At 38.5% G+C, this 19,784-nt stretch overlaps 1 protein-coding gene across 1 annotated transcript; it reads left to right on the top strand.

Annotated features, from left to right (window-relative positions):
- The first annotated feature begins 1,321 nt into the window (after positions 1-1,321).
- Positions 1,322-2,128, top strand: LOC149187326 (F-box/kelch-repeat protein At1g15670-like). The gene has a single exon (XM_089409623.1). It carries the CDS (start codon positions 1,322-1,324, stop codon positions 2,126-2,128), a length of 807 nt encoding a protein of 268 aa, XP_089265749.1.
- Positions 2,129-19,784: the final 17,656 nt, after the last annotated feature.

The following is a 19,784-nucleotide window of genomic DNA, read 5'->3' as shown; positions in this document are numbered from 1 at the left end:
ATTATTTAAACGACAATTTTAAATATACAAATGTATTTAGCCTCACACGTAACTACTTGTACTTCGTCCTCTTCCTAACCTGTGGGATTGTACTTTGTCCTTTTTCGTAAAGAATATTTGTCCTCCTCTTAGTAAATCAGGTTCTCAAGTTTCAACTAACAAGGGGGTCTCTCGAGCTTCAACTATATTTGTCCTCCACTCTCCTCCTCTCAATGAATCGAGTCTCTAGAGTTTCAACTAACAAGGGCTGGTCTCTTGAGTTTTAACTAACAACGGGGGTCTCTCGAGTTTCAACTAACAAGGGGGTCTCTCCACTTTCAACTATATTTGTCCCCATTCTCCTCCTCTCAATAAATCGGGTTTCTAATTTCAGCTAACAAGGGCGGGTCTCTCGAGTTTCAACTAACAAGGGGGTCTCTCAGTAAATCGAGTCTCTCTAGTTTCAACTATGTCACATATTTGTCCTCCTCAAGTTTCAACTAACAAGGGGGTCTCTCAGTGAATCGCTTCTCTCCCGTTTCAACTATGTCACATATTTGTCCTCCTCAGTTTCAACTAACAACTATGTCACATATTTGTCCTCCTCAGTTTCAACTAACAAGGGGGTCTCTGAAGTTTCAACTAACAAGGAGATTTCAACCTGGGTGTGAGTTTCAACTATGTCATATTCGTCCTTCTCTCCATAAATCAAGTCGCAAACAAGAGGGATTTGAACGTGAGTCTTTCGAATTACTAATTGAGAGCTAGAAGTCTATGACCTTTCATATATCTAAAATTACCAATTAAAATGCACCCCAACAATATAAAAATACATTTAACTTAAATATCAGTCTAATTATTGAAAAATATAGTTTTTTTTAAGTTGACAATATAATTTTAAGTGAAATTATAATTTTATATTTTTTAAAATATTTTTAAAATATATAAACAAATTAGAGACCTTACAAAAATCTTAGAATATTTAAACCTTACGAATTAAACAAATTCTTAAATATATTAAAAATAATTGATCGATTAAAATTTACTCAACCATCTAAAATTATAATTCTCAAACATTAAAGAATTAAAAAAAAAACCAAAATTTACTAAACCATCGAAAATTATAATTCTCAAACATTAAAGAATTAAAAAAACCCACCGAAAAATGAAAAAGGAAAAGAGAAAAATGGCCTCGTTTGACTCCCCGAGGAAACCATGGAAAATATTAGCACATTTTCAACCGTTCCCGTTAATGGAAGTGCTTCTTTGTTGTTACACGACATATTATTTATATCGATCTCTCTCCCTTTCGTTCGATCCTTGTGCTTCCTCATTGTATGTTATGTTCGATCTGGCCTTCGCATCGACCAAGCGGTTGGGTTTAGCCAGTCCAGTTAGGAAGACTCTAATTCTGGTACGTTACCCTTTTTGCTTCTCTGATTTCAAAGGCTCAGAGTTTGCGCATCTCTTTATGGATCCTTTTGATGTTCTTCCATGGGAATTAGGTCGAGAGTGTCTCCTAAGAGTGCCTTACCATTCTCACGGAAATGTCAAAGCCGTTTGCAAAACCTGGGAGTCCGTTGTGAAGCACCCCCAGTTCTATGAAGACAGAAAAAAGCTTGGGACTTCCGAACAATTGATATGTTTGCTGGAACTCCGGGAATATCTGGATGACACTCATCCTAATCTACAAATGGTGGTTTCTGTGTTTGACCCTCTGCGAGGCACACGGAAAACACTTCCTCCCCTTCCCCACTTCCCCGGTAGTCACAATGGGATTCCACTCTTTCCTGACTGCGTTTGTGTCAATCAAAAGCTGGTTTTGTTCGGCGGGTGGGATCCGTCGAACCCCGACCAAGTGGAGGGACTCGAAACTGTTTTCATCTTTGATTTCTCGTCGAGTAAGTGGAGCCGCGGGGCGGACACGCCGGTGAGGCGATTCTCCGGTGCTTTCTCGGTGTCATCGCAAGGACTCATTTACGTTGCCGGCGGACAGGATGGCAATTATAATCTCCTCTCATCAGCGGCTGCTTACAATGTGTTTGAAGACAAATGGAAGCTTCTTCCCGACATAAGCCAAGGACGGGATGAATGGTATGGCGCATTCCTTCACGGCAAATTCTTCGTTATTAGCAGTGACAGTGATTAGGAGGGTGATCTAATCGGGTGGAGTGCCGAAGTTTACGATCCAGAAAGAGGGACATGGTCAACGCTGGAGAATATGTCGGATATCGAAGGGAAAAGCCCACGGGAGTGTCGGGCTGTTTCTTCTTCCGGGCGGTTGTATTCGTTTGAGAAGCACCAGGGAGTCACGTAATACGATTCCGATGAAAACATTTGGAGGGTGTTGGGTTCTCTTCCTAAAACCCTTGACAGGATTTCGTGTTGTGAAATCGTGTGCTTGACAAGAATTTTACATGGTGAGAGAAATGTTAGAGTTTGCTATATGTATGAGGCCCCGCCTACAAGAAGTGCAACAGAAAAGCAAGCGGAAACGATTGGGATGTGGAGTACCCATTGAGATATCAGAAAACTCTCATCTGCACAATGGACAGAGTATTGACCGTGCCGTTACTTTTGAGATTTGAAGCTAAGTAACAGTTATAACCATATTGGGGGTTGAATACAGCTAAATTAATCGATGCGTAGGAAGAAATTTCAGATTCCTGTTATCATCGAATGGACATTGGTAATAGATTTTAGAAAATGACGGTTTTTTTTTTCCGCATGAGTTTAGATGGGTTAACTGAATAACGTTGATTCGTTGTTAACTAGAAATTGCAACATATGTTGCAATGAGAACGCCATAAGACAGAAGGTTAGGGAAGAGTACTATAGAATACTAAAGTCAAAATTTTATGTAATTTTATTTATTTATCAATGTTTTTGAGAGAAAAAATTTGAAATTTAAATTTTGCAAAATTGAGTTAGATCATGGATTATGATTGCAAGATGGGTTTATTACTAAAATTATCATGTGTAGAAATAATAGACTATTATATTTAATGTTTCATCATTTCAATATGCATGATTTATTTTAAATTTGAATGGATAATTTCAATATTGATTTTGTGGCAAGTTTTAATGACTGAATAATGAAATTTCTATTGAGTGTAATAATGAGCTTTAATCACTGAATAATGAAATTGCTAGAGTGTTTGCGAGCAAATCAAAAGCTTGCCTCATCTTTCGAAGTCAATTTGAGCTACACAAGTATGTACAATAATAACAACACTATCTCAATTATCCAAAATACAATTCTGTGGATAAGGTGCTCTCTATTGTACAAGTGGACTTCAACACATTATTAGATACAACCTAAGATGATTTCCAAGTTAGCTAACCTGAATTCCTCTTCCAAATTTTTCTTTCTTTCTGCTAACAATGGGAAGACATAAATATCTAAAAGCATATGAGAAGCTTCTTCATTGGACATGACCAATCCTACCCATTCTAAGAATAATAATCAACAATAAGACATGCACGATGTTGTTGATTTTCTAGCGATAATTGACATTCATTCACTTCATACACAAACGAGAATCATAAACATAAAATAAGGTATCTGCCACTATAAGTGACATTTTTTCAATGCAATTAAATAGTTTTTTTAGGTTCTCTTTGCCCAATGTTTCCATGTCAACAACTTCTTCACTACTTGTAAAAATCCACGAGTGCGTTGAGTTGGTACCAAAAGTGGCTTAGGTTGTGGCCTCCAGGAACCAAATCTTTGTGGAGCATACATCAGGAGCCTGGTTAAACAACTAACCTCTTATAGAAAGCATGCAAATCCTGGGTGCTTGTCCCCCACATAAAAAACTCTAGTAAAAGAGGCTTCTAACATTCACATGTGCTCAAGCTCCAACACAGATTCAACAATACCCTGTATCCTAAGGCTGCACATAAATATAAAAATGACGATGTTTCTCATTTGATTTAAGTCAACAATGATAGATAAGTCATACTACCTTGGCCTTCCAACATACCTTATATTTTTCCCCAAGGAAAAATTGTAACTTTCATTATGTTAACTATTGAAAACTACATGTTATAGATGTTGCATATAGCCCATATGTCAAAACTGGTGTCCTAGCCACAATTGTAGAGAGTCTACATAATCCATAAAAAGTACTGTGATACTAATATACAGAATAAAAATTTACATATATAGGTCTATAAACCGACACAAAAATGCAAAATAGCTATTTTGAGATATTGTTCCTACCTCGAGACAGTATCGAACAAAAGAATGAATGACGATGTTTTACATACGATGATTCACAAGGAGTTCATTTGCCAGTCTACTCGAGTACTTGCCTTGGATAATTGGCCTAGCTAATTGGCTGAGCTAACTGGCTAGGGTGGTAATTTATCCTATGTGAACATGGCATATGTATGTGGGAAATTAGATAATCTAAAGAAAATACCTGGGAATTTAGATTCTATAAAGTTGGTGTTTTATATGTTTATCCCTTGTCATTGTCCCTCCCGGTCTGGTCGTGTTTGGTTTGGTACGGTTTGGTTCGTTTCAGGGACCGGGTTAAGTTTACCTAGTTGAAGAAGCAACTTATCTAGAAACACTTGATCAAACAAAAGCATTGAGAATCCAATTCATACACAACCCTCCCTCAATTCGTTAGGTCTCCCCTTGTGAGTCCCTTCACGTACCTTGGCCATAACGACCAAGCGAATCATCCCTCGTACCTTTTTGGTTTGCTTATTTGGTGGGGGGCTTATGGGTGAGCAATAAATAACCTTTGTCGGTTGATTGTTAAAACACTTACCCATAAAAGAAAGTGTTGTGGAATGCCCGTCCAACAATGTGAGGTAGAGTTCACAAATAAAGGGTGGTTAACACAAGGCATCCACATAAGTAAGGCACTACAAAGAATTCGGAATTGAAAAATAAATCAAACCTCTAATGCTCATTTCCATACAAGACATATACGTGAATTTTACTGATACGTATAACTCTAGATCTACCCTCTACCCATAGGGGTTAACACAGCCTACTCTAGGACTAACGCTTGTCAATAGGATAAGTTCCTAGAAAATTATTAGCTAAGCATAGCTAACTCTAACTCTTACTCTCTCAAGCAGTGGAACAAGCTATTACTAGTATCAAACTACTAACAAAAAGAAACTATCAAAGATATAGTATGCACAAGACTAGAGAGGCAAAAGTAGAGGAAACAACAACACTAGTTTAGGAGAAGGGTATTAGGGGATCGAGGGAGTGTTGCCTGCCCAACAACCAATTCATTTGGCCAGGAATCAAAGTGAGTAGACATTATCGCTATGAACCCTTTACTCTTATATTACCTTTTTATTACCATACAACCTACCGACTGACTACTTATCCAACTGTAATGAAAGTTGGTAAGAGTTATGGAGTTTCCTGCTTGTTATATCGAACATCTGTGTATAAGGCATAGGTATTCTTTGTGGATGCTGCTCCATGAAAGGCCTATGATAATACTGGTAAAAATCATGTCCATCTTCTTCATGTATCAACCAACTAGTAGGAGGTTCCTACTAACAGGGGAAGGTTATGAATCTTTGTATGGTGGACCTGATTCCACCAAGATTCCCAAGCGTTGCAAACAAAGTATCCTACCCATCCATATTGAATTTCCATCGATTGATATATCTTATTCCATAAATGATTCGCAAGCTCACATTGCAGAAATAAATGATCAATACTTTCTTAACAACATCTACAAAGAATGCACCAAGTGGGAACTTTGATGGAGCGGCGTTGAGAAATATCACCTGTAGGCGATTTGTTGCAAAGCAGACACAAAATAAAAAACCTAGATTTGGGAGGGATTTTTAACTTCCACAATGCACGCCACCACGAAATAGGATTTTGGGCTTCATGATTTGCGTATATAAAGGGACGGCCTACTTTTGTAGAGTAATTACCTTGATGAGATATGGCTTACATTAATTCATCCTCCCTATCCTAAATCCAAATATAAGCTTCTGAGAGTGCATTGGTATAGATAGACCATTCCTGATGCCATCTATCTAGGATCCCCAAGTTTAGTGCAGATTTCCAAGCTTGACCAAAAATGGTAGAATTGTCAGAATCTATGATTTGGTTTAGTGTCCTTATCCCAAATGTATCCAAATGGTGAATGACATTAGGTGGAAGAATATGAGCATTTCCGCTACCAGACCAAGCATCATCCTTTGAACCTTTGTGCCGACTCCAACTTTCCATGTGAGTATGGAACGAATGTATTCCATAGAATTCAAAACAACTCGCCAAATTGTTGATATAGCAGATCTATTCTAGTTGGGGCTCCTGATCCAATCATCAATACACTGAGGGTGAATGTACTTTTTTGTGACCACTTCCATCCAAATATTTTTTGTGGAGAGTATCTTCCATCCCATTTTAGCTGCAAGGGCCTTGGCAAAGCAAGCCAGATTCTTCATTCCCCAGCCTCCCCATTTCTTTGGTAATGCAATTTGATCCCATTTTATCCAAGCAAATGGTCTACGTTCATTGTCACCTCTCCATAGTAGCTTGCAGCATAACTTTTGAATTCTGGATATAATTCCTTTTGGGATCCAAGCCAATGACATCCAATAGACAAGAATTTCCTCTAATACTGATTTGATAAGAACAAGGCGTCCCTCTCGAGATAACCATCGATGACGCCAGATATTTATTTCTTTTTCAACCTTGGCTACTAGCCATGTCCAATAAGAAATTCTATAGTTGTTGGGTTTGATGTGGGATCCCGGATAGTTAAGTTCGTCTTCAAAAGGGAGTATTGTGTATGGAAACCTTTGAAGAGCATAGTCGATTTGGAGTTGTGAACATCCAATAGTGGTCAGTGTAGACTTCTCTTGATTGTTGACCATCCCAGTGGCTTTGAAAAATAATTAAGTGTGGTATTGAACACGTAAGAGTCGTTGGTCTTTCCATTCAAGAAGATGAGGATATCATCCACAAATAAGAGATGTGACAGAATGATGTTGTATAATATTCTGACACCTTTAAGTCTGTCTTGATTCTTATCTTTGGTGATTAGTCTACTCAGACTACCAATTACTAATAGAAAGAGTAATGTGATAATGGGCAGACCTACTTCAGTCCATGTTCTGCATGAAAGAAGTTGGAAGGACCCATTGATGAGGATACTGTATGATACAGTGGATATACAACACATTATCCAATTAATGAAAGCATGAGGGAAATCCAAATGAGTGAGTAACTTCCTCAAACATAACCAATTGGTTCTATCAAAAGCCTTTGATAGATCAATTTTCAATATCATGGCCTTCAATTTTTTTGTTTTCATAGAATGAAATCCTTCATGAGAAATTCCTATAGCTTCGTGGATTTGACAATTTTCTAAAAAGGCGAATTGTTCTTGTGTTATATGTTGGGAAAGGATAGGCTTGATGTGGTTTGCAATGATTTTTGACATAATCTTGTAGATACAATTACAAAGGCAGATGGGTCCAAAGTCATTGAAGGATTTGGGGTTGTCATATTTTGGGATAAGGGAAATAAAAGTTTTATTAAAAGCATCATACATGCGGTCATTCAGCCGACATTCCTCAATAACCTTGAGAAGATCATGTACAATCAGATCAAAGAAAGCTAAGTAGAATTCCACAGGCCAGCCATCCGGGCTAGGACTCTTATCTTTCTTAAACCATTTAAGCACAACTTCCAATTTTCCCTTAGTCACTAACCCATCTAATTCCTCAACTACCTCCTCATCTACAAAACAGGGAAATAGTCCTGCAATATTTATAATTTCTGCTAGTGTGGCCTCCTGAGGTGCTTTAAATAATTTCCTGAAATGCGAGATGCCCAAATTTGCAAGACCTCTGAAAGATTGTATAGTTGAACCTTGTTCATCTTCTAGTGCCTAGATTGTGTTGATTGCTTTCCAGCCCTTGGCGAACTGTTGAAAGAATTTGGTATTCTCATCTCCATATTGTAACCAAATGGCTCTCCTCTTAAGCCTCCAATTTTCTTCCTTATCCTTCAAAATCCCAAGCCTCTCAGATTGTAGATGAACAATATGAGATTTTGCTTCCATCATTGCATGTGGACTGCTAACTAGATCTTCTAACTTGCGAAGTTCATCCTTAATGTTTCTGAGAGTTTATTTTTCCCTATTTTTCTTAGCCTTTGCCCAATCTATCATCCTTTTCTTTAGTAGGTTCATGTTTCTAGAAAAAGTTTTAGACACCAATGGGTCTTCATTCAATGGGTTTGCTTGCCAAGTTTATTTTACAATTTGATGGAATTCTTCATCTCTTAACCAAGTTGAGTTGAATTTAAAAGGAGCCTTAGGCTTTGGGGATAATCCCAAAATTTCTAAGTACATTGGCAAGTGATCCTAGATTCCTCCCGACCCAACCCATTGCTGGATGATATCAGATTTTTTCATCAGAGACTCTTTGATAAGAAATTGATCGAGCCTTATGACTAGCATGACATCACCAATTCTCTAATTTCTCTAAGTTGATTGGATACGCATTATAGGTATGTCGATGAGATTATTTGACTCTAGCATCTGGATGAAGAAATTCGAGAGGTTGTCTATATGTGCATGATTGTCCCAAGATTCAACATGTCCCATAGAGAAGTTGAGATCACACCCAAGGATTATGTTATCTTTATTAATAACGAGGAGTGCATGAGGGATTCCAAAAATTCTACACAGTTGTGGCAAGGTCCATGGATATTAACAATTCTAAGATCCATCCCTAATTCTTCAGAGAAACATTCCGCCATTAGGACTCCTTCCCTCCACCATACATTCACAAGCTCCATCGATTTACAATCTATACAACAGTGCATCCTGATCTACCTTGTACGTCTAAGGCATGGAAATTTCAACCGAGTTGCAATGCCTCCATAAGCGAACAAATATGTGAGTTGCTCCCAAGAGTCTCCTGAAGGAAAATCACATCTGCCTTTTCTAATTCTAAGAGTCTTCTACGGGCTAGCTTCTTGGCAGGGTTACCCAACCCTCTATAATTAAAATATAGTCACCTCATTGTGAAATCGGGTCTAGGTTGCCTCTTGCTCTAAGAACCCCTTCAAGCGATAATTTCCTACCTTTAGCAACATCCATACCAACCTTATGGATGGTTTTCGAGATATAAGACTATCTTCCATGTGATGTCTTGGGTAAATTTGGATGAGTCGATAAGCCAAGGCGCTGACCCAAGGCAACATATGGTTTAGCCAAAGATCATAGATTATATTTGTGGTTACTATTGGAATCTGATGAGTTATCATCCTAACAGCTATAGTTTCTATTGAAATTATAGCGATGGAGAGAGAGGGTGTTAGGAAACAAGAATGTATGGAGATCGAGGCACATGATATAGAAGTAAAATGACAAAGAGAAAAAGGGCTCACAAGTTTCTGAAACAAATGGGATTTAGAAGTCTCATTCAAATAATTCGGTGAAAGAGATGTGTGAGAGGAGACAATACCTAGATGGGGGCTGGTTGTAGATGCACCCGCTTGAGTTTCCCTCAGGGCTGGAGGCCGAGTAACAAAGTCTCGCTTCATTTTTTCCATGGTATTCTTTCTTTGAAAACAAATAGATCTCAATTGTGGCATATGGTTCGTGGCTTCAGTACATGTCCCGAGTCAAGATTTCCCATTCGGCATGTCATCTTCTACCTTATACTTGGCAATCATAAGGCATTCCTTGTAGAGATGTACAACATCATGACACCATCTACAATGAAAACGGACCCCTTCATAGTCCAATTTCTACAGTCTGATGATACTCTACAATTGCAACTTCAGACTCTCCACTAGTATTGTTCTAGTGTCGAGATGGACCAAAATGTGTGTATAAGACATTTTTACAGTCTCTAAAAAATATTTATCATAGTTGAGAGATATCCTCAAATAATTCCCAATCCACCTAAATACATCCTTTATCCAGAATTATAGAGGTAAACATGACAATCTAACCCATATGGGGTCGGATCCCAATTGTTCTCACATGGGATCGTAAAGGGGTGACCATCTCTTCAACATTTTAGGGTATCATTTCAATGTGCCAATATCTAGTCATGACCGGGGGGGCATGTTCTGGCTTGTGAAACCTCAATGCAAACAATCCCACGGTCATAGTTACCACCAACGGTAGGCTATCCATAATTTGTCCCCAAATTTCTATATTCCATTTCTTCAATCGAGATGGTGTGTATTATCTACCACGAACCCTACCCACCAACATGCAAACTATTGTTTCCATGATTTTATCCAGTCTGATACCTTCACCAAATACTAGCAATCTACCTCTTTCTCTAACCTTGGTACTTTTCGATTTATTCCGTTTCTTTTGTTGGTTACCATCACTGGATATGCCACAATACTGTGTGTGAGAATTCTAAGGTGAGCTAGCCTTATCTTCTGTATGGTGATACTCCAATGATATGGCTAGAATGCCCTCAAAACAACCTGAAGTCTGCACAGGAAGTGAAACTCTAATGTTCTAATCTGGGGTAATGGGCTCATGAATCGATACATGTCCAACTATTGCCACAAATTAAACTCTAGAGATGTTCAGTTTAAGATCAAAATCTCTGACATCAATTCAGCCTTCCTGGTGGGATGATTCCCCACCAAAATCGACAGAAAAGGTATGGTTTATGTAGTACTGTAGAAACTAGAGAGAGGATGGCAAAAAAATTGGTATATCAGTGAAAGACTGTAAGAATTGCTCCACTGTGAAACTAAAAGACTGAAGCCCTGACCGGTGAAAAGGGTATTCCCAAAAATTGATGGATTGGGGCATGCAAAGACCTAATCCGAAAAAACCATAGACTCGAAAACTTGCGAAGATGGTAAACCATTTGCGTCTAGTGACCCTATGGCATTATGCTAAGGTGGAGACTTAGTACATATTGACACTAAGTGATCCGAACGGAAAATGGCATCAACCCATGGCACTCATCCACCCATATTATTCATTGACCCATGGAATTTACCCATGGTATTGTAAATGGCATCCGCTCGTGGTATTGTAAAATCCACCCATGGTATTCATTCACCCATGGAATTGACCCGTGGTATTGTAACTGGAAAATACTATAAGTAACAAGTCACATTTTGTAAAAGGACAGATTGTCCGCCATAATGTAGCCTTTATAGTTCAGAGGAATGTAGCCACCACATCTCTTCTCAGAGATAAGCTACCATCACCCTAGCAGGTTTATTTCCATTTCTGGTTGTAAGCATATTTCAATATTTTACAGTAATGAAATGAAGTATTATTTTCGCTGCATATCTGTGTTTATGGTTATCTCTGTAATTTGTTGTGTTCCTGTCTAAATCTGGATCAGTGGTATCAGAGCAGTCTGCTTTTTCTCTGTTTTTCATTTCATGTCCCCAACGAGGTCGAGATATAAGGAGTTAGGGCTTGAATTGGTCGAACCTTTGCGAGACCAGCCTCGGAAATCCCGACGGCCTCCTATGGCGGATGAGAAGAAAGATGAGGGGGCAAGAGATCCTATCAAAATCTTGCTCGAAGAAGCCCTCGAGCGACAACAGAACGCGAAGATGGATAGTTTTTCCCAAATCCTTCAGGAGCTACCCAGAAGCGGCACGTCGGCTTCCAGCAGCTACTCTTGAAATGCCACACCCTTTAAGGTACAAGTTAATTTTGAAATCCCCATATTTGAGGGTCAAATAGATGTAGATGCCGTAGATAAATGGTTAAATCTGCTGGAGGGTTATTTTTCTGTTCATGAGTTTTCAAGTCGGAAAAAGATTGTTTTCACTCTTCTCAAAGCAGCCCCCCACGTCAAGGACTAGTGGGAAACCTACTACAAGCAGAAGGATGAAAATACTAGCTCACTATTTTCAGCCACACCCACCTGGAATTCATTCCAGGATGCCATCAAGGAGCAGTACTACCCTGCAGGAAGCTATGAGGATGAATACATAAAATGGACCATGCTGCGGCAAGGAAGGGACCACGATGTGCCGGAGTTCACCAATATTTTCCATAACCTTTGCACAAAGTTGGGTATCAAGGATACGGAGTAGCATTTGATACTCAAATACCGCGGCTGCCTGCACAAGTTCATCTAGGAATAAATACAATTCCTGAACATCACCTTGCTCGGCACAGCGTACCGATATGCCGTCAAGGTCAAGCAAAAGTTTAAACAAAAGAATCGAGACTTTGGATCTGCGAATCTGAAGCAAGGGAAAGGTGCCCCTAAAATACAGAACAAAGGACAAAGCCAAGGTAGAGCAGCCCAAGACAACCTGCTAAAGCTGCAGGCAAAGAACAGTGCTGCGAAGATGAAAAAGGACACGGGAGAATGGTGTGAGTTCCATAAGAGCTCCACTCACAACACCAGTGAGTGTCAGGCCAAGCAGTTGGTGGCTGAACTAAAGGTTCCAGAATCAGATGCATGTTCTGACTCTGAGTCAGAACCCAACAAGGGGGATGACAAAGGGGAGCATATCATTGATGTGGATCCCAACACTAGTGTTGCTACCGCCAAGGTCCAGAAAAATGAACCCGAAGATCCAGAGGAGGAGGAGTGTCTCTTCCACTCCCAGATGTGGGTAAAGGGATCCCCGCTACAGATCATTGTCAACAGCAGGAGCCAAAAGAACCTCATTTTGGCAGAGGTCGTGAAGCGGTTGGGCTTACCAACCACAACACATCCACAACCATAGACCATCGGGTGGCTTCACCAAGGACGGGATCTTCGGGTGAGCCAGCAGTGTCACCTTCCGTACAACATCAAGCCCTTCATGGATGAGGTATTGTGTGACATTACTCCCCTTGAAGTTTGTGATGTATTATTAGGACAACCATGCTTGTGGAAGCGACATGTTGTGTATGAATCAAGGCCCCGTGTTGTTATTGTTACATTGGGAAATAAGTTGTACAGGATACCAGAGGTAGCACTGCCTACTGCCATCTCTTTGATTATTGCAAAACAATGCAGTAAGCTCATTTCCAAGACTGGGAAATTTGTTTTCCTAATGATACGCCCGCAAGGAAAGAAGAAGACGGTAGCCACGGCCTCCAGACAAGACCCCTCCACACGACAACTACAGATGGATAAGGTCGTGAAGGAGTACGAGGACATCTTCACCTCCCTCGCAGGGGTTCCTCTGCACTGTCAATTCATGCACTCCATCGATTTGACCCCAGGTGCACCGCTACCCAATGGACCAATTTATCGGCGCTTCGTTCTGGAGAATGATGAAATCAAGAGGCAGATTCATGATCTGCTGCAGAAAGGTCACATCCGTCTGAGTTCATCACCTTGTGGGAGCCTGATCGTGTTTGTACAGAAGAAGGATGGGACTTGGAGACTCTGTATTGACTATCGGGCGCTGAACAAGATCACTGTCCGTAATAGGTACCTGATCCCATGGATTGATGACCTCTTGGACCAACTAAAGGGGCAAAATATTTCAGCAAGATCGATCTGAAGTCAGGATATCACCAGGTACCAATAGAACCCTCTGATGTGTGGAAGACTACCTTCAAAGCCAAGGAGGGCCTCTTCGAATGGTTGGTTATGCCTTTCGGATTGACGAATGCTCCTGCAACCTTCATGAGGCTAATGGATGACATCTTGTGGCCATTCACCAACTCATTTGTAGTGGTATACTTGGATGACATTCTGATCTTCAGCTAGAGTTGGGAAGAGCACCTCCACCACATCCGACAGGTTCTTCAAACACTGCGGCAACACAAGCTATGTGCCAATTTGGAGAAATGCACTTTTGGCATGACCCAGGTTCAGTATCTGGGATACATTATTGATGAACAGGGGGTGCATGTGGATCCGGCCAAGATCCAAGTCATTCGGGATTGGCCATCTCCAACCACTCTTACAGAGCTCTACAGCTTTCTAGGTCTTGCCAACTTCTACTGCAGGTTCATGTTGGGGTTTTCTCATATCACTTAGCCCTTGAGTCAAGTCACGAAGGGAGGAGCGAAAGAAAAAATATTTTGGTCTGCATCTCAATAGAAGGCATTCATAGAGTTGAAAGATCACCTCTGCACGGCACCAGTGCTCTGATACCACTGATCCGGATTTAGACAGTAACACAACAAATTACAGATATAACCATAAACACAGATATGCAGCGAAAATAATACTTCATTTCATTACTGTAAAATACTGAAATATGCTTACGACCAGAAATGGAAATAAACCAGCTAGGGCGATGGTAGCTTATCTCTGAGAAGAGATGTGGTGGTTGCATGCCTTTGAACTGTAAATGGTACATTGTGGCGGACAATCTATCCTTTTACAAAATGTGACTTGTTACTTATAATCTTTTTTAGTTACAATACCACGGGTCAATTCCATGGGTGAATGAATACCATGGGTGGATTTTACAATACCATGAGCGGATGCCATTTACAATACCATGGGTAAATTCCATGCGTCAATGAATAATATGGGTGGATGAGTACCATGGGTTGATGTCATTTTCCATTTGGATCATATATCGCTGATTTAAAATCAGCTATTTTATCAGAATTTTTGTGACGATGGAACTGTTGCAGCACGAATATGAGATCTTAAAGTGTCCAGATATGGATTTCCAACTCATGGGAAGATGCAAAATGATCCTTTTGCTTCTAAAAACAGGTTATAATAAATATTCTGAGTTATATTGGCCGAGTTATGTCCATTTCAACTTTGGAGCAGCATTCAGAGTGGGTTTCCATTGGAGACGTGCCCTCCCACCCCACTTTAGTAGGCACCTGCTTCACATTCATCAGTTTCAACATAACAGCATTTGGCTTGGGTTATTTGGAGATGTTCCTTCCCACCCCAGGCTATGTAGGAACCTGCTACTTCATCAGCAACCAACATCATGGTTATGGGTCAACCACATAAAATCCTTGTCATCGAAGTCCATTTGCTAGGCCGCACACTATCAGAATCACAGTTGATCACAAGAATTATAGGGTATCTCTATCCTCGGATCTTCGTTTATCAGGGTTTTGGGTTAACCGCATAAAACCCTTATCTTCAGTGGCTCTTCATATTCCACAAAAGGCTTCGCAGGAGGGAACTTTACGCAATGGGGACCATTGCTTCTTAAGGAGGGAGGAATGATCCCAATGGAAAATGGCATCAAACCATGGTACTCATCCACCCATATTATTCATTGACCCATTGAATTTACCCATGGTATTGTAAATGGCATCCGCTCGTGGTATTGTAAAATCCACCCATGGTATTCATTAACCCATGGAATTGACCCATGGTATTGTAACTGAAAAATACTATAAGTAACAAGTCACATTCTGTAAAAGGACAGATTGTCCACCACAATGTAGCCTTTACAGTTCAGAGGCATGTAGCCATGACATATCTTCTCAGAGATAAGCTACCATCGCCCTAGCTAGTTTATTTCCATTTCTGGTTGTAAGCATATTTCAGTATTTTACAGTAATGAAATGAAGTATTATTTTCACTGCATATCTGTGTTTATGGTTATCTCTATAGTTTTTTGCATTCCTGTCTAAATCCAGATCACTGAGTCATAGGGGTCAATTGAATAATTAACTAGATATTCATCCATCTCATTGATACAAATCTTGACCTGTATATGCTAAATGCTTCCTCGATACTTGACATACAATAACCCTATTGTACAACACCCGAATTCGATGCTCGTGTAACTCTACCTGTCAGAATGGTCATAGAGAGAGGTACCCATCTCAAAACCATCAAGATAGTTTTAGTTTACTAGCGATTTGTACCCAAAGCCTTGCGCGAGATGTAGGGTCGATCCACTGAAAAAATTTAGAGCAATTTTCCTCCACCCTAAAGTATCGTTTTCTTTCCCAACATACCTTATCATTGACCACATAATTGAAGACTATCATTTGCTGCAATAAGTTTTTTTTTAGTAACATTTCATTTTTTTTTCTAGTGATTGCGTAAAATGTTAGCTTTCCTCAAAATTTAGGCTATCCTTCCTCTCTCCAACCTCCTTCCAGGTAAGGGTTTGGGTTTTACTCATCTCAGTTTCTAGATTCCGCTACTTTCCAATATCTGTAGCACTTAATATGTGGATTGCATGTAGGTATGTTACATGTTTCGGTTCACATTTTCATTTATTAAGTTGTCTTGAGAAGATAGTCCAAAAATGAAAAATATACCAACTTCCCCATTCCCCTTACCTCACTCAATTTGCACAAAGAAATGTCTATTCAATAATTTTTCAAACCCTCAAATTATGAAAGCTATATATGTTGTGAGGTGTAATCCAAAGTTGCATCCCAAGTTGACCTTCCAAAGTTTCATCCCACCAAGATTGGAAAGGAAATAGAAAAAACCATTTGATCAATAACAATATACCCATATAACAGTGTTTATTATTGAGCCAACTTGAGGACAGAAGTAAAAATCAAAATTTCTAGGATGACAAATATGGGCATAAGAGAATTCATTGTTCTATTTTACTTCAATAAATATAGGAAACATAAAGGAGAAGATCAAGTATTCCCATGTAGCTTGGTAGATTTCGAATTGTGGGCAATAAATAATGATTCACAGTATTGTTTTAGATACTTATATATGGGTTGATTCTAATAGATTTGTATATGAAAATGATAAAATCTGTAAAGATTACTTGCTTCGCTAGACATTGTGGCTCCAAGCCACCAAAACCATGGCTATTGTGGAGACTCTCTCAACGCATTCAACAGATGGAGTACTTGGGTGAGAGACATTATACTAAGTGGACTAATGATGGAAGAGCACTAGAGGACATTCAAAGTTTTTCTGCCATAATTCAGGGGTAGAGGAAATCATATATAAGAGAAATGAAGATTTCAGTCACAAACTTCGCAGTTCAAATTTCATTAACTAAGGCTAGGACATGAAAGGTATGGTGCATAATTCAACCCTCAAAAATTGTAATCCCTATGATGCTTTAAATTTTGCAAAGCGTGAAACATTAAATTTGACAGAAAATTCAATAACATTTAAATATAACTGAAAATTCAATAGCTTTTAACACTGGATTTCAACTTGTCTCATATATTGTTTCAAAGTTACAGACCATGAAGTAAATTGCTTAAGCCTTAAATAGTTCATGTAGAAAGCTTTCAGTCTTCTCCTAATTGGAAAATGACCACTGTTTTTTCGACATCCAAGAACTGTCAAAACAATTTCTCATTAAAAGAGTTATTTCTAAATTTGTAATGTGTATGCCAATTAAGGTCACCATCTTTGGGGCTATGAAGGAGTTTCCCCAAACTTCCATATCGCATGTACTTGGATATCAAAAGCATAGAATCATCATTGACATAGCAACACCAGAGTTTGACTATGTTTTTATGCCTAATCTTTCCTAAATTTTCAACTTCTACCTTGAATCCATTATCATTGTAGGAGGTGGAGCCTTCATTGTATCCACTATCCCACAACCTCTTGATGGCCACAGTTTCTCCATTCCTGAGTTTGGCATTGTACACTTTTCCCGATCCACAACTTCCAACCACATTTTCCTTGTCTATTCAATCGAAAATTCCATATTATTTGAAACCTAATCATTGAAACATTGTCAACATCCAGGGAGACTTATTGCTTCACCACAAATCTTTAACTTTAGATTTATTGTATTGATGATATTGTCTATAAAACAAGGCCATTCCTAACACAAAAATCATCCCAGCCAAACCAAATAGTGTTGGGAGCAACCATGCCCAACTAATACACTTTTTTTCTCCTCCTATCCTCAAGGTCAGAATGATATTTAAACACTTTAAGACCATCATTGCTACGAAGCTTAGGATTTGAATTTATTAAGCTTCAAATTTCCCAATTGAGGAGGGATTTCTCTTGTCAAGGCATTAACAAAAAGATCCATATATGTAAGAATTTGCAACTCCCATAGCTCTCTAAAAATAGTGCCCGAGAATATGTTATTTGACAGATTTAGCTTTGCATGCTCATTCCATGACAATATGTTAGTAAGAAGGCTGTCAGAGAACTAATTCTGGAAAAGATACAACTTACACAATTTTTTCAACGAACAACAAGTGGCTTAACATAAATTTAAAAAAGGCTAAAGTATTATATTCACATCCACTTAAATGAATTTTATTTTTCAAACATATTTTAGGCCCATTTATCGATGCAGGGAAACCAATTCCAAGAAGTCAAACCTCTTCTCTCTCTCTCTCTCTCTCACACACACACACATACACACACACATTGTGTGCGACATATAAATATGCAAAGGCTTAAACCTAGGCCATTTGCATCGAAAAACCCCCTACCATTATGACATAGTGTGGCATATAAATACAAGGAACCCTTCACATCTTCACAATTGTAATCCTCTCATTTTTAGTTATTTATTTTTTCCAAATCTAGAGCATTAAATCATATTTCCTAAAGTGCGAAAACTTCATGAACTAAACATTTGTAGTTAGGGTAAGCTAAGTGATCAAGCAAATTTTAATGTGGACATAATACATTTATCATGGTATCTATAACAAATTATTATGTTATTTGTCCCTAATGCTATAGATGATGGCGTGAGACCATCTCTGAGGTTGAATGTTTATTTAATTTCTTTTATTGTTCTTGAGATTTATCTATCTTTTTCAAGGCATCTATTGAAGTTTGTTTCTAGTTCCATCCCTTCTTGCTTTTTCTTTCACCTTGCCTAATTCATGAGCTTCTTTGCTCCAACTCCAAGAAAACATAATCTTTTACTCTAAGTTGCACTAAGATATAATAGTGTTTCAATTTGATCTTGGAATTTTTCTTTTTATTGTTAGGTTTTCTCTTCAATTAGGGTTCACTTATATGGATTTATTTTTTGGGCATCTTTGAAGTTGATTTTTCTCTTTTAACTCACCTAAGCCATGAAATTATATGTTCTATTTATGTAATGTTACAAGTTAAGGTTTTAGTTTGAGCTACTCTAAGACCACATCAAGCTTGGTGCTTTTTCATTATAAGTATTCGTTTCTATTTTGGTTTCTCGTGATTCATTTTCATGTTTCTTAAGGAAATCTCACTTCTCCTAAATCCTTTAAATATGTGGTCACTTCATAGTCTAGGGTCCATTCCTTAAATTCTATACTAGCCACTTTATGGTGGAGAAAGAAACATAAACTCTTATAGTCTCACTTTATGGTGAAGTTATTATGAATTTCAAATTCTATTCATTATGGGATGATTTTTAATTTTATGGCATTTGGCCTCAATGTTTTGGTCTTTTATAGGTGGGTTGAACCTACACTTGAAAACCCTTAGGTATACATGTGTCTTTTTACTTTTGTGATGAAGTGATTTTGATGTTCAAATTTCATTTCTTATGGGATGATTTCTAAGTTTAATGGAAGTTAGCCTCAATGTTTGGACCTCCATAAATAGGTTGAACATAATCTTGGAAACCCTTATTGTTCGAAGAAGTATATATATATATATATATATATATATATAAGAATGAAGATATATATATATATATATATTGAAATTCGATCATATGGAAGACAAAAACCTCGAATCTTTTGCTCAGGTCCAGCTCATGGGTGGGCTCATGGGTTTTCGATCTTGTCTTTTAGTTTCTCCACATAATTGTTCACTTATATCCCTAATCTTGTTTAGGTTCTCAAACATATTGTTGCTTTCTAGGGTTTAATTCATTGGTCACCATTGATAAATATCTTTGCAAATTTAATTTAAGAAAGCTGAAGGCCTCCTAAAGGGAATCTAATAGATGTGGCAAAAATTGCTTAGAAATAAAAATTGAACATGAGTAAATAGGTTTTAGA

The sequence above is a fragment of the Pinus tabuliformis genome, chromosome 3_1, assembly GCF_031772625.1.
Source record: "Pinus tabuliformis cultivar Carrire ecotype Pingquan chromosome 3_1, CPIR1, whole genome shotgun sequence".
Classification (NCBI taxonomy): Eukaryota; Viridiplantae; Streptophyta; class Pinopsida; order Pinales; family Pinaceae; genus Pinus; species Pinus tabuliformis.
The sequence above is the reverse complement of the archived record's forward strand: the minus strand, read 5'-3'. Positions and strand labels throughout refer to the sequence as shown.